The sequence below is a fragment of the Thunnus thynnus genome, chromosome 8 (assembly GCF_963924715.1).
Source record: "Thunnus thynnus chromosome 8, fThuThy2.1, whole genome shotgun sequence".
Lineage (NCBI taxonomy): Eukaryota > Metazoa > Chordata > Actinopteri > Scombriformes > Scombridae > Thunnus > Thunnus thynnus.
Window position 1 is genome coordinate 12,710,078 of NC_089524.1, and position 24,479 is coordinate 12,734,556.

Genomic DNA, 24,479 nt, shown 5'->3' on the forward strand with positions numbered 1-24,479 from the left:
CGAGGAGGACGGTCGTGTCTATGGTAACCCCATACCCGCGAAAGATCTCGCGAGAGTGATCATTTCAACCTAAAACATGATCTTCCCTCACCCTAACCAAGTGTTTATTGTGTCTAATCATAGCCAGACCTTAACTACATTGGTGTCACACAATAAAACATTTCGTACAACGCGCACAATGAAGGAACAATACGTACAAATCTCGCGAGAGTTTCGCAAATCTAGGGTAACCATCTGAGGTCAGCGTGGATAGCCTGTTAAGTGACGCACAATAACAAGACAATTTCCGGTTAGACCTTTCAAATGTAAGCTTTATTTCACCCATTCATTTTTACTCCACTAATAGATCAGTGTAAGAGAAGACAATAAAGCTATTGAGGTCACGTAAAAGGGCGCACTAACCAATTATTGTAAAATATAGACTGCTAACTTGATTTGTTGTTTACGTGGCGGCAGTATGCTTTTATTTTGAAGGCACAGTCAATTAATTTGTGACAGCTTGTCTTTTCTAGTTAAAACTAATATTTGTTGTGGGTTTTTTCTTTTTTTTGCAAAAACAAAAATGACAATGGCATGCAAAAGGTACAGAGTAAGTGAAGAGTTCATTTGCAAAAACATATCTTCAAGTATGATGAGACATCGCTTGCATTATGTAGAAACAGTATTTCACAACATTATTAAAGTCCAGAGACATTTTAAAATGATTTTTTTTTTAAAATAGAGTGGAGGGGGAAAAGATATAAAAAGCCACAATGTATTCAATGTATTCCATAAAATGAGAGTCAGCTCAGTAAAACATGGTTTCTCTGTTTGGGTTTTTTTGGTCATATGCCTCAGGAGAAGTGTCCTTCACGTGATCACCCTGTCACATAGAGTCTATGGTCACATGCTGGATGAAAGTTAAATTTGTGACATGATCACATGTGGTTGCAGTTGGTTTTCCTTATTAATGATTAAATATTCCATGATGAATAAAACTTCAGTCCCTGCATTGAGTATACATGGAATTCAGTTCAAGCTTACTTTGCTTTTTGGCATTTCTTATCAGTAGATTTATCACTATAATATCACTACATTGCCGTCATAGTTACAACTTTGCTGAGATATTTGCATGTATCCTTCAAATTTGCAAGGTCATAGATTTGATCCAGCAGCTTGTCCTTGAGGAGAACCTGCTACCTGTTCATTAATGTATTCCTTGCTCATATGCTGACCAGATCTACAAAACAAAACAAAACAGGTGTTTTGTCAATTTTACACATTTTTCATACATTCCATGGTCTTAAATGAAAATGTCTTGCTGAAAAAATTATAAGTCTATAATTGGCATGTGTCTTGGTGCAAATGAAATAAACAAGAGCTGTCTAGTCTAGTCTGGCATTTAATCTGGTATCACACTATGTTCTTGCAGCTGTACCCCTTGGACCTGAACCTGGACTTGTTGGCCAGCTAACATTCCAGCCCATACCTGGACTGCTGCTGTTTCACCAGGTTGATGAACTCCAGATTCAGTTTATTTACATCTGCTTGCCTGCCAACTTTTTTATCAGCAGAGCCTGCATCTCAGGTTCAAGGCTGTGTTATTGCAACAACATAGATTGTTTTTACAGAGTTTTGTGGTCAATCATGCTTGAAGGAGTGATCTGCAGGAGAATCTTTCTACAAATCAGATGCTAACCTTCTTCTAAGCAGTTAGCGTTGACAGTGTAAACAGGATGGAAGTAGGACAGTGACGTCAGAGAATGCTTCTCCCTCTGGCCTAAATATTGCAGACGAGGGTGAGGTTTATGTGTAAACCACCTAACTGCTAAGGCTGCACTTGCACGTTCCTTCAATATTTCACACTCTGATGGCCCCCATACTGCTCTGGGTAAAAGTTTATTTATTTATCAGACCAGTAAAATGAACCTATGAGCATTCATCTGCAGTGCACTGGGAAACACATGACACAGAGGGATGGCGTGACTTTGGTTGGATGCATGCTTGAAATTGAAAGGAATTATGAGCACAAATGAGTGGGAAGACTCAGGATTGGGGTTCAAATTTTACATGTAAATACAACAACATTGCACCTCTTTTCTATGGCTTGTTTAAAAGAATTCTGGGAAATGTAGAAAAGATTTAACTGTATAGAGAAATACCAGAGCCTCAACACAACACCCTCAAAAAGTGTGTATACACTAAACCACCTTTTAAAAGATTTTTTTATGGCCAGGCTTTAGTGCTTGTTGAAACATATTTTATTCCAGTGATAATCACCTGTTTTTATTTACTTTTAACTCCTTTGTTTTTCACAAAGGAATTTAAGGAAATCAACCTAAAATTATGGGTTTTCTGCCTAAATTAAAAATCCCATGGTGAGACAATAAAATTAATGGAACTGCCATTTGAGCACAACTTAGTCGTTGTAGTACTAATTTATTATTTACTTTTGCTGCATATAATTTGTTAGTGCTTTATTATCTGTCCAACAATAATACATAGATGCCAATTTTTAAAAGTGCAATGCAGACTTTGACTGACTAATTGACAGGTTTTAGTTAAAATTGAGATTTTAGCTACATTTATCATGTGAGAAAAATCCAGAGCATGTCAAGTAAAGGCAGTATACTGTGTATTTGAAATGTTTATGTGAACACTTGATCAAAAATATTCTCGACAGCTTACATATGCTCGCAGATGTTGCACGGGAACACAAGAGCCACTGTACAAGATTCTCAGTCACTGTATGACAAAATGAGTCAAGAATTGGCTGCAGCCAGGATGCTGCAATATCAAAGGCTTGGCTGTGTAGTGCTCCTTGTGGGTGGTGCTGAAGTGCTGATGGGCCAACGGAAACTTGATGTGGCCCTATTTGATTAACAGAGAGAAACATACAATATCTAATTATGATATAATATTATGCTGAGTAAAAATGTACAAAGAGAAAGAGAGTCTAAACACATGAGGGGACACATCAGGTCCATTTACTCAGGAGTATCAGCTGTCAAACCAGCAACCTTCTGTCTATTAAAACTGCTGCTGATGTTACTACTCTTACTGCTACCAGCGCACTATTACTACTACTGGTACAACTGGTGCTATCACTGTCACTGCTACTAATTATTGCTAACACTATGACAACCACTGCTACCACTACTGTTACTATTACAACTATTTTTAGTAGAATTTAACCGACTTTTAAATTGAATTTTATGATCTCTCACCCTCTGCTGTGACAGACAAGGTGTCTGTTTGCGGGTCTTCATAGGCAGGAAGTCAGTCCCGGTGGTGCTGAGGTTCACTCCATGTTCTGCCAAACAGGTTAAACATATTTAATATCTAAATGTACCTCTCATTACACAAACAAACTCAACTAATCCATCACCTGGTCCTCTCAGTATGTGGCTCGGCAGCTGGGTGGCTGGTTTGGCCCGCTCTCCGTCCCTTTTGCTGTAGTCTTCTGTGGTCGTGGTTGTGTAGTACAAGCCTGACAGACGGGGTGGGCTGAACTGTACATGGCTTTTGGTTATCAGGTCATTCCCGGGTACATGCACTGAAAGCTCTGTGTTGTTCAGCTACAAGTATGAACTTAGTCAGCAGGATCAAATTTGACACAGTAAAATCACTGCACAAAATTTTAACAAAACAAACTCTATCAAAATCAACTCTAAAGTCCCTAAAAACATTTTTACAAAGAAAGCATAAATGAACCTAAAGTGCAAATTGATGGTTTTACTCTACATTAAGCATCAGTAATATTATCAAGACCTAATAAATTCACTGAAGAGAGTGAAGACAGTGAAGAAAGCTGACTTTTACCATAGTTAGTGTTCTTTGATAAAAATGCCATATTTTAACATTTTGGGAGCAATTTTTGTAAAATTCTGGCAAAAGTTTTTTATGGCCAGGAATATCTGAATTTATCTCCCTTAAATTAAATAGTGCCAGTGAGGAGGGAGCTCACATATCTCACATTAGAGAAGGAGTTTCTGTTGGTGGTGACCGACATCCTCTCTTTGTTGCGCCCCATATCAGTGTCGCCCTTGGGTACAGAGCTGAAATTTCGGTTCCTCCTTGTCAGCACAACTGGGTCCTCTGGGAAATAAACCACACAGACTCATCCAGACTGGATGAATTAATGAAGCAGTGTTTTATCTGTAGCCCAATTCTGTGTCATTGTAGTCTGGTTGGTTTATAATGAATATTAAAGACTTGGTTGTAAAATTGTGAAAATGTAAGAGAACTTTATGTTCTTTAGGGGTTTTTCCCCCTAACCATTAATGGCATTGGGAATGAGAGCACAGCAAACATACAAGGCATTTAAGCTGTGGGTGACAATTAAAATTAAACAATTAAACAACAATTAAACCCCTAAAAAACTGCAGCTGCTTTGTTCATTTATGCCTCAGGCTAATTTTAACTGCAGTGAAGAATTCAGAATGAGACATTCAAGAATGAGATCTGGCTTGTTATTATGTAAAGATGAAAACTCAGGGTAAGAAAACCTGTCTAGACATAAAAGCAGAAAACACTCACCCAGCTTGTGGTAACAAAAGGTTTCTCTGGCCGTGGATGACCATGGGTCATTGGAGAAATTTCCAAGGTTGAGCTTCAAACGCTCTTTCACCACTGGTGGTCTGTATCAAAAAATGCAGTTTCAATAATGCATTTATTATACTTATGTGTGTAGAAATAAACTCAACACTGCATGTGAGCTTTAGACCCCCTACAAGTTTCACACTAGGCAACTATCAGATGTGTGACCAGGACAGGTCACACATCTGATGGCCCTGCAGCCATGGTTTCCTTTACTGTTTGGCTTCTCTGTGTATAGGATGTAAACTGTGTCACATGGTGTTTTTCCAGCGAAGCAGAAAAGCTACAGACCTGCAGACAGCGGGCCGGCTGAATGAGGCTGCATGAGTCGTCTCTCTCTCTCTAATCTTCTCAGGATCACCTATAGACACTGAGGAGTGCTGAACAAAGACACCATAAAAACAGTCACAGTGTTGTGCTGATAACATGGAAAGCTTCATAAAAAGGTCAAGACCCTTGTTGCTCTTGTGTCAACTTAAAGCTGATGGTGCTGGTACTCTTAGTCATAGTGTGTCTTCTTGTTAGCATGCACACTACAGAGCATGAAGCAGCTCAGTCTGCACTCTAGCTCAACCTGAGTCTAGTCTGTCTGTGAAGTAAAAAAAAAAAAAGGCTGCTGTGTAGCTAAAAATGGTTAAGAACCGTCATAGTATTTCCACTTTTTAAACAGATTAACAGATCAGTTTAGGGTTGATCCCAAATCTACTCATGTGTCATGGCTTAACCAATATTAATATTGGATGTAGAACGATGAGAAAATAAAAAAGTATATTTTGGGGCCAGAAGTATAGTTCTACAGGGTGTAACAATCAAAGTTTAGACTACAGCTTCTCAGCAATATAAAAAAAATATGTTAATATCAATGGTAGAAGTATAAGTCAGAGCTTTTACATCAGCAAAAGTAGTAATATAACAGTGTAAAAATACTTCATTTAAAGTCCTGCATTCAAAATTTTACTCAGATTAGATTATTATTATGGATGCAGAAACATGTCAAAAGTTTTTTTTTTTAATTTTGTAGCAATGTGCTGAGAAAGTGGTCTCTGCATACCTGTGTTTGCTTTTAATGTTGTAGATCTAGGTTGAGCTACTTCATCTTATTCTATACACTACTGGGTGGTTGGATTTATGAAAACTAATTATATTTTATGCTGATCATATGTTTTGAAAGTAAAATTTAATCTTCAAAGAAAGTAGGACAGTGGTTGTGGAGTAAAAAGTACAATATTTCCCTTTGAAGTGTAGAGGAGTGGAAGTATAAAGTGAGAGAAAATGTGAAAATTTGTGAGATTTGTGAGAACAGTTTCCTTTTTGAGTCTGTAGGTTTTCATTCCAGCCATGTAGTATTAAATTGGAATAAAATCATGATGGCTCAAGACCAAAAACTGCTGCTGTTGCTGCTGCTGCTGCTGCTCCTGCTGTTGCTGCTGTTACCTTCTCCACAGGTTGAGCAGGTCTGCTCCAGGCTCCCTGGAAGGTGTTGTTGTACTGGGAGACAAAACTGCGATGACGCCCGTCCCCTTTTATAGTGGGAAAGCCCTCCGCTACAGAGAAAAACATACTTTCTCATTTAGAAATGTAAATTCTACTTTCTGCAGGATTCAGAGATGAACCCTCACACAGATTCCTTCAGTTATTCATTACAAGGCTATGATGTTGTTCACTATGTTTGACATTTTTTAGAATGTTTATCCAAAACTTGAGAGTTAATTCCTGACTAAATTTTGATGAATGTTCATATCAGTCTGATATGGTTTAGCACTGATCCCATAATCCAATCTGGATTTATAGTATTAATCAGAAAATGCAAAAAAAGAATCTGAATAAAATTCAAGAATTCTGTCACTAACCTAGATGTTTGACCGTGGCTTTTATAAGAGGAGAGCCATGTTGTGGGGGGAAGGAGGCTTTTTGGATGCTTTCTGGAAGCTTTTCCACTTGCTGGATCTTCTTGATGGCCAGTGATGGTCGGATGGAGGTGGGAGGGGGCTGGAAGGGCTGGGGACGGAATTTCTGGGACGTGGTGGTGAGGTAGTCAATTTCACCAGGGTCTGTTTGCATCTTGAAGTTGGTGTAAAACCTGGTCCGGCATGGTGCACGGGTGATCTGTGGCAATGGGTGACGCTGGTATGACGCCTTCACCTCTGTCAGGTACTCCTTGTTGTGCCTCAAGTCCTTGTGGTCCACATCGGCTGGGATGGGCTCACTAACAGGATCTACCTTCTTGGAAAAAACAGGCTGGAAGTCCTCCTGGAAACTGGTTGAGAATGGTTTTGGATTGTGCCTGTCCAGAGCAGGGATGTGGACAGGACGGGCTGGAATCAGTGTTTCCACCATTGCCGTCATGTTGGAAACCATCAGTGTCCTGCTCACATTGACTGTAACTCTGTGGTTAAGCTACAGTAGCCTTCTTCACCTGCTTCCTCTGAAGCAGGTGAAAAATGCTACAAATGCCTCACCATGGAAACCTCTGTGCTGTGGAACATGATGATGTTGACACTGTTGCTGCTCCTGCAGAGAAACAAATGCATGACATGGTGTCCTATTACCAGGCCGAATGCAATGAGTGGACACAAAACTATTCAGTTGTAACATTCTACAACAAGAAAACCTACAAACAGCAGCACCCACTGAAACAAGCAAAAGAAAATCAAATTTTTCTTGAGTTTCAGTTGCTTATTGAGGATGTTGCATTGCAAAACTGCACAGCAGAATATATTATATTCTGCCTTTTTCTGGTATTAGAAAAAGGCAGAAATGGCATCTACTAACCCTTAACAACCTATTAAATGTTTGGAATGGATGTACTTTGCTCATTCAAGAGTCTTATGCATTATTAAGCATTACCTTGGATAAAATTACAAGATCATCTTGCAAAGTAATTGTTTGATTCTGTCTCCATTTGAGTCCACATTAAAGTATCAGCAATAGCAATCTAATTATATCAAAAGCGGTGTCAGTTAAAAAATGTGCACACATTTATTAATTATGTATTGTTGTTGTTGTTGTTGTTGTTGTTTTCACTCTTGGTGTGTTGGCCAGTCTCCCAGGGGGGTGGTTGGGATGCAGATGTTGGTATAATGTATATCATGCAAATGTTTGAAAACCCAATAAAAATGTGCACACATAACAGCACATCTGAAGAAAGGCCGTCTTTGGTTCTTGGTCTTAAAATGCATGTTATGCATCTATAGAATATAAAATACGTACAACTGGATTTAATATCTCACTGTATTTGCTTGCACATATTGCACATATTACATATTGCACAAATTCACACAGTAAGCTGTTGTGTTCATCCATGTTCACCATGATGTGGCTCAGAATCACTTCCATCATTGTAACAGCAGATGTCAGTCAAACTACATTTTGTAACAATAACCATATCTATTACTAACAGTCTTTGAAAAATGACAAAAGAACTTCAACTAGCAAATCACCAGATGTGGTCAAAACTCAAAATGTGATTCATCGTCACTCTTTCTATAATATATAAACATTCAGTAAACAATATCAGCACATACAAATCAAATTCAAATGACACTAATACACATGAAGAACAAAATGAAAATATTAAAAGACAATTATATAAAAATAAAAAACAGGAGTACACATATACACATATATAAACATATTCAGTCAGAGGTTTCAGGGGAAAAGGTTCCATAATGTTTCAATTTAGCTACTTTTTTGTTGTTTAATAAATTTTGATTTAAGTAGACAATGCAGCTCTAGGAGAAAAGGTGAGATCTTAGGTAGTGATTTAGAAAATGTCTGTTTGTGAATAAAAAAAAACTTTGCATATAAAATAATGACATTTATCAAATATTCAGGAGCGCCATCATCTGGATTATCATAGTAATGTCTTTAAGATTAAAAGAGTAGACAGAGTTAGCAGCTTCCAAAAAAGTGAGATTCTAGATCTGCCCTAGACCTGAGAAATTGTTTCTCTATTATGTTTACAAAATGCACAAGATATATCGATGTCTGTAAAGCAAAAAGCAAAAAGACAGTTAGCAGGGTATATTCAATGTAAAATTTTGAAATTGACTTCCTTGGCCTTGTTTGAAATACAGTACTTGTGAGGTAAGAGCCAAACCCTTCTCCAATTTATGTTCTCAATCTGAGACCTCAAGAAAAACTTATAGATACAGTTTTATTCTTTGTTTGAAAGGTTTGGTGAATATGCTTATCATTACACTTTATATCTGTTTGTTCAGTTCCATCCAACACCAGTAAAGGCTGTGTTATATTACTCCTACCATAACTTAAGTGGCTGCACTTAAATTGAATTAATCCATTTGGAATAGCACAAGTTAAAGTATTAACTTCTCAGAAAGGAATTGGAAAACTGTGTATAGACTCAAACCTTCAGTTCATAGGACAGCATAATACCAAATTCATCAAAAAGATTGAGTACATGATTTATATATCTTTGGAATCATTTAGGAAAGAATACGGATTTTTTTTTCTGACAAGCAACAATAATAAAAATAAATAAATAATAATAATAATAATACATTGTATTTATAGAGCGTTTTTCAGGAACCTCAATGATACTTTACATAAGTTAAAACGATCATAGAAAACAGCACACTAAAAACATATGACATACAACATTAATCACGTGTGCTGTTGTGTGTATGTATTTTGTATTATGGGTCCCGTGTTTTTTGTTTTTTTTGCTTTGTACTGTTTGTTATTGTTCTGTTATATGTTTTAATTGTGACTTGCAGCTATAAGCTAACTCTGGTACAGTACATCAAATGGGAACGTTTATGTTCAACACTGTACATGGTCCCAATAAATAAATAAGATAATAACATTAAAAGCAGTTATGCCGTATATATGTATTTATGTCGCAGGGCAAACTTTTAGCCCCATGGAAACCCAGCAGAGGGAAGTGACGTATTGCAGCGTCAGCCTCTTCCGCTCTCTTTTCGTTGAGGCTCAGCTAGCGGCCGGGTGCGTACACGTTTCGTCCACTACCTATTTATCCTTAAAATTGAATACCGAGGTATTAATTGTGATTAAAACAATATATTGTCCGTTGTAATATGGTAGTATCTCTATACCGAGTGCTGAAAGGTTATTTCTGAGGGTGAAAATAAAGATAATTGTGATTGAGTTCCACGCTAACGATACGCATGTGGTGAGGCCCTGCACCGAGACCACTTTCCGCCGAGCATTAGCTAACAACTTTACTGACTTGTAGCCGGCACACGGTCAATATAACAGTTCAGAAATGATTTAGATATTATCTTTTATCTGTTTCTGTTGGATCTAGTTTGATATGTGTGTCATTTACGTCAATGTGTTGTGAAAGATGCCATCAGTTACCGTGTGGTTAGCAAGCTAGCTGCACGGCTAAACTCAGCGCTAACGTCAGTGTTCTCTCCAACAGCCTGCAAACATGCAGATCTTCGTGAAGACGTTGACGGGGAAGACCATCACCCTCGAGGTTGAGCCCAGCGACACTATCGAAAATGTCAAAGCTAAGATCCAGGACAAGGAAGGTGAGCCATCGTGTAAAACTCTTCAAGTGGTAGGAGTCTTGACAGTCAGTTGGCAACTTCAACTTGTGCTGCTATGACAAAGAAAAATCGGCTTTGTAAGCCATACTTTACCTCCATTAACTGTTTGACCAACTATAGTAGAAGGATGAACATTAAAATTTTTGATATTTTGCTTAAGGGCCACTCTACTTAATTTAGTTTAATGGGAGACTGGGGTCTTGGCTCTTAAGGTGGTGGTTATCATCAGATCATAGTTTAATGTAATGTGACATTACGAATTCTGTCATTTGTAAGTACATGCAAGTGTGTAAGTAGGTAGGCATTTAGAATATTTGATAATAGCCATAAAGAGTGATGTTTGACATGTCTGTAGTAGCTCTGCTTTTTCCCCATTGTACATCAATAGAAGGTATTCATCCTCAAAATGTAAGTGTAAGTTGGTAAAAAGATGTTGTTGTGTTTGCAGGAATTCCCCCTGATCAGCAGCGTCTGATCTTCGCTGGCAAACAGCTGGAGGATGGACGCACCCTGTCTGACTACAACATCCAGAAAGGTAACGGACATCAAGCTTGAGTCCAGAAGTGTTGTATGATTAATAGCCTGACTTAGTGGAACATATCCATATGAAAAAAGACTTAACAACATCTGAAATTATTATAAAAGAGTTAAGTTCAGGGATCTCAGAAAAACTCACAAAGATGATGATGATATCAAATGTAAAGTGTATTTTCAGTACTTGCGCAGGTAGTGAAAGCTGTCTGTTGCTTTGTATGTTGATTGAGCTTGAGATTGACATCAAGGTGTCTTAACTTCCTACCAGAATCCACTCTGCATCTGGTTCTGCGTCTGCGTGGTGGCATCATCGAGCCTTCCCTCAGACAGCTGGCCCAGAAGTACAACTGCGACAAGATGATCTGCCGCAAGTAAGTCCTGGAAATAATCAGTCTGTTTTTTATTTTATGGTACCGTTCTTGTTGAGAGGACTAAGTTGGAGATTATACTGCAACACTTTTCAAAATGGGAACACAGGCAGTGAGGTTTGATTAGCTCACACTCAGGGTTTTAGTAAAGTATGTATTTAATCTCAAAAAACTGGGCTACACAAACTAAAACTAGACAAATTGGCAGTTGTTGTAATTTTTTGCTTGATGTTACGGTTCATAACAGACAAACATTGACAGACAGTAGCAGTGTGCAGATATAGGCTTCCAGTTTTTCCTGCATCATTTCCTGCCAGTGTTTCACTAAAATCTAGTGGTAATCTGAAATGTTATTGCAGACTCTCTTATATCTGATTTGTTGTTGTGACCTATATTTTTTCCATTTTCAGGATTTTAAGGTTGGTTGCGTTTTCCATTAAGTTCATGTCTGACCTCTTGTTTTTCAGGTGCTATGCCCGCCTGCACCCACGTGCTGTCAACTGCCGCAAGAAGAAGTGTGGACACACCAACAACCTTCGCCCCAAGAAGAAGCTGAAGTAGACATTTTGGCTGAATCGGCTCTTCATGCCATTTTGTGTTAAAATAAATGTAAGAAAACTCTGCTCTGTGTCTGATGTGAATGATTCAGTGGAACACATACACAGCAAGAGGAAATAGAGGATCTTTGGCCTAATTTGAATTCATAGGTTTGCATTACACAGTGGTGAGGTTGTTCAGGGCACTTTAATAATAATAAACAGTAAACTGACTAACAAGATGAAATTGGTGCAATAAACTTGAGTTACTGTTTGCCAAATGTTCCTAGATGAGGATTAAATACAAGTATGAGAAGAGTTTGTTAAATAGTTTGTGTCAGAGGCCTGTTCTAAAAAAAAAAATCTGTTCACTGAATTATCTCAGTAAACGTGCCTCCTGGAACAGACCCTGAGACCAGTAGGTGCTCTTGTGCCAGTTGGATGTGGTTTGTACTTCATTTTGATTTGGCACAACAGCTCACACTGCTTGTGCTGGTCTAAATCAATTGCACAGTGCAGCACATTAACAAAATACCACACAGTCTCAAGAGTGTCATTAACAATATAGACTAAAACATACCTCATATGGCTTGTAGGACTGAATCCAAATAGAAAAGATACTGATACTATCAACACTAAGCTGTGAAAATATTAATTTAACACAGTATTTATACCACCTGCCGTCTTATACGCCACCTGCACTGCTTTTAAACAGGTTTTCCCACTTTTGCCACTATATGGCAAGTAGCACAGACAAATTGAGCACCATCACTGTCTTCTAGAAATTTACAGCAAGATTTGTCAGATTGACAATCAATATTTTCATTAGCGGCTCACATGTTGAATGTCAAAATCTTTAAATTCAGTCAAAACTAAACAGCCAAGGAAAAATACTAAATCACACACTTTCAGACAAAAACTGTAGGAACGTTGAATAAGAAAACACGACAATGAGCTTCTCGCCCTCCTAGCCCACAAAGAACACAGCAGTGACTTTGCATGACTGAGTTTTAATGTTAAACAGTTCTATACAAATATAAGGAACTCATCTCACATTGTCAAATCCCATACAAACACCTTCTATCTTCAAACTCATTAATTGTGAAAAATCTGAATTGTGGCCTTGAACTGACCAACACTAGTTGACAGTTTTCCTTTCTTCTGTACCAATACTTCAATGAAACTAACCTGAACTAACTGAAGTATTTTGAGGTATTTTGAGTCTTACCGAAAGGTTAAATGATTCGAGCAATTGTGAGCAACAAACTTAACTTTGATAATCTGATGGAGATGAAGATAAGCATCATATAGAAGCCTTGTTAATTCCAGTTGATGTGGCTTGAGCTTGACAGAGGTGTGTCTTTGGTACTCCATTCTCTCTTGTGGTTAGCAACAGATGTTTTAAAAAGGCCTTATTCCAGTGTATTTAAAGAGGAATCCACCTTCATATGTTCAGTTAATTGTAGGGGCTTTTAAAACTTTTGGTATATCAAATCTACCTAAACTACTTTTGCTTTAGTTGGTGACTTTCTACAGCTTAATTGGTCCTTAAAAGGAAATCAGTCTCGTCTGTTGCCCAGCAGAACCTCTCCATGAGTAGCTCAGGGATCAGAGTTGAATCCTGGTGTTTCAGGTGAGGGATAGTCTCCCTTTACCACTGTGTGTGCATACAAGACACACTCATTATGCATTAACACAGTGTTATTGTGCAGTAATTATACACTGGAATAAGGCCGTTGTGACGCAAAGTGTTTCTGACATCAACCGTGTGGAGCTCATGCTGAGGAGCCGCTGGCCTCTCCATTTTGTTCATGCTTGATAAAAGGCTGGTAGAGTATGTAATGATCTGCTGTAGCCATGAGAAAACATATGAGAGAAAACACTTCTGTTAAAATGGATGAAAACAGGCTTTGCAGAGGTCTCATTACCTACAAATTACTAGACATAACTATGAACAAGCGTCTATGCTAGAAACTTTATTGCTAATTCAGTGATGCTTGCATGTAGCAGCCGAGTCCAGAACTGCCAGATAGCTTAATAACTTGTCAAAGTGATGAAACGTCAGTCTTATTGGACTGGAAGTATAACAAAACCTCTTAATGTAACAAATAGCTACATAACACTAACATTATATTATTACCATTATGACTGTAGGTGTGTTAAACTCCTGATGTGATCATTTTGGCTACTTTTGCAAATCTTGTAAGAAAGAAAATTCAAGCTGTAATAGGTTATGTAATAAACACAATCAGTTACAAATATTACAAACCTTAAAAAGTCATAAATTCAGCTTAATATAATTATCTGGTAGTTTATTAAGTGAGCAGATTTCATTAAGACCTATTTAAATCACATTTTGACATGTTATTATGACTCTTGGCAGTTACTGCATCAACAGCTGCAAAAGTCTGCACCTTATTTGTACCTAATATTACTGTCATATGAAGAAATCAATAACCTATCAGGGGGCCAGAAGCAAAGATCAATAGATATTGTGCATCAGAAGTTCAAATACAAAGCTGACAGACAAGTTAATTAAGTACCCATTTACTAAAACTACTGCAGTTGTGCTTTTTAACTCGAGCAGTCTGAGGTCACACGCTGTTAAGTAATGTGCACACATACACACACACTCACACACATACACACATACACAGCTTCCCATTCCTTGGCAGGTACGGGGCTTCTGCAGAGCTCATGCAGTGCTCTCATAGTGATCTATGCTCTGCGGCTCCGCTGAGCCTCTCTTTAGGCTTATTATTACTATTATGGTAAATGGTAGTGTTGCGCAACACAGAGAAAGTATACAATGTAGAACGGGGGTTATTTTGTGAACACTGACAAATGTAAACAAAATAAAACTTGGCACAAACATTATCAAGTGCAATCTCAAAATCAGGTTGGGAAAGCAGCATCTCTGTCCACAGGCCGCAGTGACACATCACGACCTTCCCTTCAAATGCTGATCTACCTGTCAAAGCGGCTGGTGGAGAAGACACACCTACCAGCCACCGCTTGAATTGAGCAGTATTTTGGCTGGTAGCCATTGTTGATTTCCCATCACTGACTGCAAGTAACTTGTCGATGAACATGAATAATAGAATAAGTGGTGAGAAAAAGCAGTCCTCATAAAACGAACAAAAAAACGTTGTACGCTGGCGATCCTCAGAGGACAGAATGGGAGCAGGTTGTTGCATCTCTGAGTTTGTTGTTGTTCTGGCTGGTATGATGCCAGTCCAGGCTGCTGATGGTGAACTGTAGCCGACTTTATTCAGGGTCTTTGCCTCCATTTGTCCTCACCCTGACCAAACTCCTACAGGGTGCATCTCCACAGTCTTTAAGCAAGGACGACACCAAAATGGACATTTTGATTTTGCAAAAGCAGACATTTTACTTATATGTCTTGATAGTTTCTGTTATCTTATTAGCACTGACTCACAGTATTTTCATGAGAAAACACAAATCTAAAAGCCTTATTTATACATGCTCTTAGTTTAATGTGTAAATGGCTTCTGACAATCTGCACTGCAAAAACCATTTATGGACACTATTGTTTCTATAAACCAAATGTCTGTAAAATGTTGATATTTAGTATAGGTATAAAATGTTATTGTCCATAAAATCTTATCTTTAAACCATCTCAAGTGCTGATGACTGCAGTTCTATCAGTGAGTGACTGAGAGCCCCTGCTCTGCAGGAACAGGGAGTAGCACTAGCTCTTATTAAATACTGTGAAGCCATTATCTCTTGATTCTTTTTTAGTCTTACTCCTACTCGTGCCTCTTAACCTAATAAGTTAAGAAATACACTACGAGGGGTAGAATACCCACTCTGTATTAAATACAGACACAAAAATAAGCTAAAACAACTGGAAAATTCCATGTTGTTGTTATAAATGTCTGCTTTTGCAAAACAGAAAGCTTAAATAGATTTTTCTCCTTTTAAAAGGTGCTTTGTGTATTATTTATTAATATTTATTTTGAGACATTGGTATAATTATCCAAAACAAGTGGGACCATTGCTGAAAAGACTGTCAGCTTTTAGCAGCCTATTCTCTGCATGTTACATTGTGAGCCATCAGGTTGGTTTTCACTGATTGCAGATGGCGTAGGAAATGAAAACCAAGTGAAACTCTTTCCTCTGTGGTTTGTTTTGAGACTGATAGACAGAACTGTAGAAGTAGAAGTAGTCAATTAGACCATACTGTTAATTGTTTATGATAAGTATACCAATGTTGCAACATTAATGTGACAATAATATACAGCACAGATGCTTTATTCTGCACATCACACCTTTAAGAGGTTTCTTGTATGTGCTGTTTACAAGTGCTGATTTGTGTTTTACTGATGTTGTTACATCAGTAAAACACAAATCAAGGCCAAATGGAGGAAACCAGCATTGACTGTGGAGATGCATCCCAACTGCTGCTGTGGCTATTTGTCAACGAGTTTTGCCAGGCTCTGTCTCAGGTCATTCAGGTCACAGATTTTGACGTCCAGAACCTCGATGATATGTCGGACCTCCACCTCCACCTGCTCCCGCTCCTCCCGGTTCGAGGCCAGCGTCTTTTCAGCACTCTGAACCTGATCCTCCAACTCTGTGTTTCGTCTCTCCAGATCCTGCAAACATATTCACTAGTCATTAATGCAGTTTCGGTACAGCTGGATGTATTTCTCAATATTTTCTGGCTGTGTTGGTGTCCAAATTGTACATGAGACATCCTTTGTATTTTTGTGACATTAGCACGAGCAGCCAGCACACTAAAATGTTTAGAATGCATTTTTTGTTGAACACACCTCACAGAGTAGTAATATAAATCATTCTGGTCTGCAAAATGCTATAAATGTAAGCCTTGAGTACAGTGTTCCTGCCATTATATTTACCCCCTCTGTCCATAAATATGCCCTGATAATAAATGTTTGAGGGGAATAGAGAACTGGCAGTAATGCACATGTGCTTTGTACATTGCTTTTCTATCTAAAGTTTGGGCAAGGAAGACGGATCACAAGCACTATTTATCAAATAAGGACATTGTACACAACTGTTTGTATCTGCAAACAGAGTCTCAGTGTATGAGTACTGTACATACCTAGATTCTTTCTGTACATTTAAATTTTAGCATGAAAGTAGTAAACGACTGCAATACAGCAGCTTTGGAGAAGCAATTTGCTTAAAGGCACTTTGGCAGGTACAGTCTGCTTGTTGAGACCTACAGGTTTGAATAACAACCTTTCTGAAAAGCCTGTAAATTCTTCCATTTCTTGTGTGGCTGCTGACTGCAGTAAAAGTTATCTGAGAATTTCCTATCAGGTGTATTTGCTTTAAACAGTTTATGCTGCAAATGGAAATGTGCAATTTTGTGCTTTACGAGATAATTCTGTATGGCAAATGCACCAGTGAATAGATTATGGAATAAACACAAGGACAGCAAAAGGTCAAATATGAATATACATAATTCACAACTGACAACACTACTAAAAATGATAGAGGACCTAATAAAGGCTATGCAATATGCATCAGGTATAATCTCCTGCATTAACATGGAAATTCAACACAATTTGTTATCTCCTCAGTTCTCCTGTACTGATTCTTTGCTGCACTGCTGCTGGTCTGAATTGGACAGTCTCTCTTTTACAGGTACAGTGTCAGCACTTTGATTTTCCATTGAGTTTAGAGAACAGAAGAAAGAAAGAGAACAGAAGAAACTACAAGGAAGCGTCTAGTCTACACAACAAAAATGAGACCATAACATGGAAAAATGAAATATGGTGGAAAAAACAACCAGTAACATCAAAATTTCCCCAAACATTGCTGCTTTAAGGATTAGAAGTTTCTCCTAGTAAAATACTTGAAGAGAAGTAGACTGGTCAGGTGGCCTCTTTGCAGCTGATGACGTAGTAGCTACTACTTTTCTGTGATAGAATATAAGCTCTAATGGTTAAATGAAGATGAAAATGTCGGTGAGTAGAACCAATTTGTGCTGTGCAAATTTAATATGATTCCATTAAAAATTTCCTGAAGAAAAAAAAAATCCCATTATCTCTGAGTATTGTGCAGGATCACACTAGCCCATCAGTACCACCAACCAGTTCCCTGCCAGAAATGTATAGTTTAAGAATATATAAGAAAATTGTAGACCTGCTAGAACCCGCTGTTTAAAAAAACGAGACTTTCTTGACCATGTGTGATTTCTCTCCTCAAGGGTGATATATGGAGAAACAAATAAAACAAAGCAAAAAATAAAAAATATAGGATTTTAACTGCCTATCACTCCCAAGTTGATTGTCAGTTTACTTCATACAGAGACTACATTTTATAACATTAAATGTAAACTATGCTTGCAACGTTTTCAGAATTTTAGTATTGCAGAAACATCTCAGTCATACAGAAGTATGTTCCTAAAGACTATTTCACTGAAGAAATCCTGAACTCATAAGGAGCCTATTCAATGTCCACAGATAGAGAGGATGAGTAACTTATCCTGACCTGAATACTGTTCAAAACTTTCTTTTTATTGGGCAGCAATCTATGGGTGAAAGCGGTGTCTAATTTGACCCTCTTCCTGTTTGTCCCTTGTGTATTATTATTTCTCTTACTATACATTAGTGTTGATTAATTGTACATTTTTATTTTTAAGTAAAACTTTTGAATTATGTATGTAGTTACAGTACGTGGTCCAAAAATGATCCTGAGCCTGTAAAGAGTTTTCAGCACTTAACCTAAAAAACATTGACATGGAAAGTAAAACTTGTTCTCACGGTTGACTGCAGTGTGATGAGTCAGTGTGAATACTCCAGTATAATTTTTACAGAGGAGAAAAAACTCAGCCACTCATCAGCTTACCTGGAGTCTCTGCATGGCTTCCTCTCTCTCCTTCTCTAGCTCACCCACATCTGTTTTCTTGCTTTGTAGATTGTGAATCTCCTGAAAGCACAGTAATATCAGACTGTCACAACGCCACATTCACATGTCTTCCCCATCCCCATTTATCATGGAACATTCATCTCTTGTTTTGCACCAAATTCTTAAAAAAATACTTCATTATTTTCCAAGATGTACTTTGATGTTCTAAAAGAAGCAGCATCATTTATCATACAACAGGGGTTGGTAATAAGATCTGGGACACTTCGATGTTCCTGAAGAGGAGAGGTTTGGGTTTGGCCCTCAGGGAAACTTACCACTGTGACCTTGCACAAATCCTGTTGCCAAAAGTGGAACTTGTTTAGATGATGTGACAGACACGTTAATGTTAACGAAGCTGGAGGACAGCAGCAAGACAGCAGCTGCTTTCAAGAATATTTCACTTTGATATCTTTTTTATTTATCCAGGGAAAATGGCTTTTGGATGAGCATGCACAGCATGAATTTGATGGACACTAACTTGGTGAAAACAAGCACAAAATATTCACAAGATGGTAATTTGGCATCATTAAAAATCATATTAGAGCAGGCTTGGAAACTGTTAGTCAGAAATGTGTTAAGTCCTGAGTTCACTTGACATGTTCTGATCATCTGCATCTTGTCTCAACTTTCATTTTGGTTTGTTTTCTAAGATTGTGGAGATGTTATATCAAAGATCTGTTCAGCCTGACCAAAGCAATGAATCAAGGACAAGAAAAATGGAAGTACCTTAAAGATTAATCAAGGTCTGAACAGAAATAAACTAAAAGGGTAAGTGAAAGCCAAAACACGCATTCTCGTCTATCATGACCATTTTGAGCATTTTGTCAAGTAATTACCTTTTGGTCAAGACAAAAACAAACTTGCTGAACCAGAAAAATCTCATTTAACGGCTTAAAAATGATACAGAGAAAAGAGACTCAAACTGACACTTTTCTAGCTCTCTTTGCTTCAAGCATAAATTATACTGGATGTTTCCAATCTGTATGAATATCTGATGGAGACTTAAGCTGAAAACAAATAGATTCATTGATTGCTGGCAATGCATTTGGTGTGCATTGTGTTTTGGACTGGCTTTCCATACTGAGCTTCCCTGTAGGATGGTAAATCGATTTGGACAGTGTGCAGTTCAGGAAGTGAACAGTGTTTCTTGCCTGGTCTTTAGCACTCAGCATGGCTTCCAGCTCCTCCAGTGAGCGGCTCAGCTCCTCTCTACCAGTCTGACCAGTAGCAGGATGCCCCAGCTGGGACTCAAGTTCTGCCACCTGGAACACACAACCACATGTACAATTAATACATACTTAGTAATAAATCAAATGTATATGCAGCTCAAATACTTTTTACAAGATAACAAAGACTAGTATTTAGACACAGCAGTGCTTTGAGCTAAATGTAAACATCAGTATGCTAACATGTTCACAGTGACAGTGATAATTAGCAATAAACACAACGTATTTGGTCATAAACTTAGGTTAGAGAGATTATTGACCTTGTGGGTACTGAAAATTATGTTTTAGTTTATTTGAAATGAAATAATGAGTGCAGTTTTTATTATTGTGTCATGCATACAGCACAATTTGTGGTATTTTACTAATAAGCCACCACACCACAAATTCATATAAGTCAGATTCAGAATGCTGCAAACACATTTTCAAACAATACTACGAAGAAGTCCAAACATTTATAACCCAATTTTCAGACCATTGTCTACAACGAAACTCATAAATCACTGACAAAAAACATTTTCTATATAAAATTGAAAAAATTAGAGTAAATACTAATGCTACTAAATAGTCCATCTTGCCTTCTATTCCAGCTATGTCTTAGTTTAATTATAATTTGACTGGGACTTGAGTGGAGGTTGTGGAGAACTGGTGTGATGTGACCTCTGTGGCCCCAGAGTACACACCAGTCAACATAACTGTGAACAGGATACTTCAAAGAATAATAAAATAAATAGACCTGGTTATAACACAAATTTCAACAATGCTGAACAACTATTCATTTTGCTGTTAAATCCAAACACGTTGTTCGTATAACTTAACATAAAACTGATTTCTCGGAGCTGCAAAAAACACTTTATGAGTTGGAAAGTCATGGCCTGATTGAGTGTCACAGTCTAATCAGTTAGTGTTCAATCTGAAGCTGATCAGGTATCTTGGGAATGTGTTATTAGGTTTTTGCATAGTTCATAGAAATCCATTATGATGAGGAGAATGATGCACTGGGATCTCATTTAGCACATATCAAATTAACGGTCTTTGAAAAGGTTTTATAAACATAATGTATAGTGTCATTTTCTAAATCCAGAGAACAACACATGACTTTTCACCTCCAGTGAAAACATGGATAGCAGCACAGCATTAGCATTAAAAGGGTTTTACATGATGGCAGCAATGTAATGTAATAATACAGTCACACGCAAATATACACAGACATACAGGCACCCCCCCCCCCACCCCACACACACACACACACACAGAGACACACACACACACACACACTCACAAATACATGTATATTTGGTGATTGCTACTGATGGATATGAGGAAAACCAACAGAGGGTCATCGCCTACTCGCCCACACATATCCATCCACACATACACACACACATACACACACACACACAGGCACTGCTAGTGAAGTGATTTCAACAGCTGAGAAAAGTCCATTTAGTCGGTATGCAGAGTGTTTTTACCAGCATTACTCATGCATCACTCTGCTGTGCAATCTACAAATGAATTAAGGGCATTTTCTTGATTCATCTGTCTTGAATCTTCACCACATACACACACACATACACACAACATCAACTGCAATGCTTTTGTAAAAGAAAAAAGAAAAAAAAAAAAGCTTTGCTGCCAGTGGTCACAACGCTGAAAACTCTCGACTTGGAGATTTTCTTAGCTGCTGGAGAGATCTGACCTTGTGAAAAGATATGAAAAATATTTTTCCCAACCCACTTCCCTGCGTTTAACATATTAATGGAAATGCCAAAGATGGTGAGCGACAGTTTGACTAAACAAGGACAAACTGTTCAGTCTTTGAAGTCTGGACACTAGTTGACTTCAAGTTTATGCTTCGCTGTGTAACAACTCAGTCATCTTTCAAGACTCTGTAGCTCAACAGTCAGAACAAGGCACTAATGCTGACAGGTTAAGGGGTTCAATATCCACTTAGCTTAAACGAATGAAAACAGTATACTGTATGGTATTGCATGCTCTGGGAGTAATCAGCTTAAAACAATAATCTGATTGTGCCCCAAGGCTTTACACGGTTTGAAGTTACATGATTTGTTAAGAACCATTTTTATGTATTCATTTTAAAACTGATAAGCCTCTCACTGTATAATGTTGCTTGTTTTGTAAATCTGACAGTGGCTTTATTGACCTCTAACATGCACAGTTTGAAAAAAATATGAATAAATCTAATTATGCCCTACAAATGTACATAAATCTCTGTGTTAAACGAGTTAGGTCTCACCTGTTTATGGCAGTTCTCATTGAGATAATCAGATAAAAAGGTTTACAAAGCAGTCAGAATATTCTGAGCGTTGCCTTAATTGGCTTAAATGAATCAAATTCATTGTGTGCATATCGGTGTATACTCACATCTGTCTTGAGACATGATCACAGCTGACAGGTGTAACATTTGTTTGCTCATTTACACTTAAGCTGTTCTTCATTTACACACAGTGGCTTATAATAACGAGAATAACCTTAAAGTCTTCAATTGCCAGCCAAACATAAACAACCGTGAGGATTGTAAGGATTGACATCATTGTAACAATATGTATTGATTGGGCAATTGACAGAAAATTAACCAGCAACAATTTTTCTGATCAATTAATTGTTTAAGTCACTTTATAAGTCCTCTATGATTACAAATTTAGTATGTTTGGGGTTTTTTTTTTACCATTGTTGTACATGTTCTGTCATTCTATAGACCAGTGGTTCCTTTAAAATGAAGCAATGTCTCCTGGCAACCCCTTCTCACTAGTTGCATTTGTCTAATTTTGACTATTTCAACCAAAGATTTCAATTTGCTTTTCTTATCCAGTAATTTATAAGAAAAAGAGCAAAGATTAGAGGAAAGTATGATAAGATAAACATAATTTTATGGAGCAGAATTATGTTTTGTTCTTTTGTCTTATTGTGTAATCATCTCACAACCCCTCAGATTTATTTTGCAAACTCTAAAGGCGGACCTGACCTGTCAATTTGAGAACACAACTGGCAGTTGAAGCCACAAATATGTAGAAATACTGCTGTGTGCCTGTGCTGACAATTTGCGATGCTGAAGAGCTTTTCAAACAAAGTAAAAAGGTTTTCTTTGACAGGAAAACCACAATGACACCCTAACCCTTGACCTACTTGGTTTTGGTTACTGTGATGTTGGCGATGCAGGAATCACTGCAAACTTTGTTACTGCTTATTACTGCTTTGCATTTCAGTTCACCCTGGGTAACTGCATCGGCTGAATGTCTGAAATGTAAATGTATGTGTGAGGGTAGAGAGGGTTTCCTGCTCACATGTCAACATTTTCCTTTCCCCCCACTTGAGCATCCCTTCTGCATTTTCACAGGCAATTTCAAAGCGGGCTCTTTATAGATTCTATGCTACGCTACGTTGCATGCCTTCCAAGCAGATCTTCAGAAAACCGCCGTAGGTGGAAGGGGGGTTGGGGTCCACACGGTCCCAGAGGACTCAACCCCTTCGTATCTATTTTGTATGTGACAGCTACTATCCCAAGAGGCACCAGCTCCATCTCTCTGAACTCCATACAAATACACATGAAGAAAGAAACCTGAAAAACCTCTGATACCTCTCTAAATATTAATAGATTGACAGGAGATGTTTTGTACAGTACACATCTAGGAGCTGGGAGCTGAATAAGACAGCAATGCAGATGCAGCACCAAAAAAACACCCAAAACAAATCAGATGGTGACTGTCAAACACTGAGCTCCGCCTTATTAATTTATCATTCACAATGTTCCACAGAGTTAAATTAGAAATGTTTTTCTGTTTCATTGCATTGCAAAAAAGTATCAAAAACTTTTACAACCACTCCTGCAGCATAACATCCACTATCCATTATGTCACTATCTTCCAAACACTCAATTTATTGTTAAAAAAGTGCCTAAATACAATTCTACATGTCAATCTCCAAATCAGGGGTCTAAGGATATAAGGTGGTTTTTGTTGTACAGACTCTAAAGCCTTTAATAAAGTTTGTATCCTTGCTTACTCATGTTTGGGTGACATGTTGCTTTCACCAAACTAAACATCAAATATGACAAAATTAAGGTTGTGCTGCTTTATGAGCTCTTTAAATACTATATATGGACAATGTGGACTAGAATTGGACAGTCTACAAGATGTGTTTTTTGTGTTAATTTCATCAAAATAAAAAAATGCAAAGAAAAGTATGATTGTGTGGGGCTTTTCTGTGTGGGTTTCCTCCTACAGTCCAAAGACATGAAGGTTAGATTAACTGGCAACTCTAACTTGCCCGTAGGTGTGAATGTGAGTGTGAACAGTTGTCCACTATGTATATTTATTGTCAGTAAATATGTTAATGGTTGGATGGATGATTGCAAACAAACCAGCAATGGCAGCAGCCCAAAAACATGTGAAACGTCCCAGTTGCCAAAAAACAAAACAAAAAACAAAACAAAACACAACCTAAAAGGCAGACCATACTGTCAAGCTGAAACTGTTATTTTGGATGCAAAGTGATTATAGTTTAGGTTGCTGTTATTGTTGGTTTGTCTGACATCATACATCACACATAATTCCAAACACAACACAATTACAAATGTACCAAAATATATCAGCAAAAAGTCAAGTTTAAAAACAAACATAAACAAGTACACAAAAACCTATTCTACAGTCCGATGCAATATGTCACGTTAAGTAAACACAATTCAAGTCAGAATGAACCCACAAAATAAACCCAGAGCCTTTCTGTTGTGGATGAACACAAACGTGGCTGAAACCGAGAGTGTGACGAGAGAGAAAAAGCAAG

At 37.8% G+C, this 24,479-nt stretch overlaps 3 protein-coding genes across 3 annotated transcripts in view; 1 reads left to right on the forward strand and 2 right to left on the reverse strand.

The window, feature by feature from the left end:
- Positions 1-2,613: 2,613 nt before the first annotated feature.
- Positions 2,614-7,028, reverse strand: LOC137188432 (uncharacterized). The gene is made up of 8 exons (XM_067598099.1): positions 6,429-7,028; positions 6,013-6,122; positions 4,870-4,958; positions 4,519-4,619; positions 3,956-4,077; positions 3,368-3,557; positions 3,207-3,292; positions 2,614-2,850 (listed from the first exon to the last, which is right to left on the reverse strand). Exons 1-8 carry the CDS (start codon positions 6,934-6,936, stop codon positions 2,722-2,724), a joined length of 1,335 nt encoding a protein of 444 aa, XP_067454200.1. The 5' UTR covers positions 6,937-7,028; the 3' UTR covers positions 2,614-2,721.
- A 2,413-nt stretch (positions 7,029-9,441) lies between these two features.
- Positions 9,442-11,637, forward strand: uba52 (ubiquitin A-52 residue ribosomal protein fusion product 1). Its single transcript, XM_067596578.1, has 5 exons — positions 9,442-9,543; positions 9,983-10,094; positions 10,561-10,647; positions 10,915-11,017; positions 11,482-11,637. The coding sequence occupies exons 2-5, from the start codon at positions 9,992-9,994 to the stop codon at positions 11,573-11,575; spliced, it is 387 nt and encodes a 128-aa protein (XP_067452679.1). The 5' UTR covers positions 9,442-9,543; positions 9,983-9,991; the 3' UTR covers positions 11,576-11,637.
- A 903-nt stretch (positions 11,638-12,540) lies between these two features.
- Positions 12,541-24,479, reverse strand: part of LOC137187579 (homer protein homolog 3-like) — a 52,619-nt gene continuing 40,680 nt past the window's right edge. The window contains exons 8-10 of the mRNA XM_067596579.1: positions 19,605-19,715; positions 18,394-18,474; positions 12,541-16,169 (exon numbers count right to left, since the gene is read on the reverse strand). Coding sequence (XP_067452680.1) covers positions 15,984-16,169; positions 18,394-18,474; positions 19,605-19,715 — 378 coding nt within the window. The 3' untranslated portion in view covers positions 12,541-15,983. The remainder of the gene's footprint in view (positions 16,170-18,393; positions 18,475-19,604; positions 19,716-24,479) is intronic.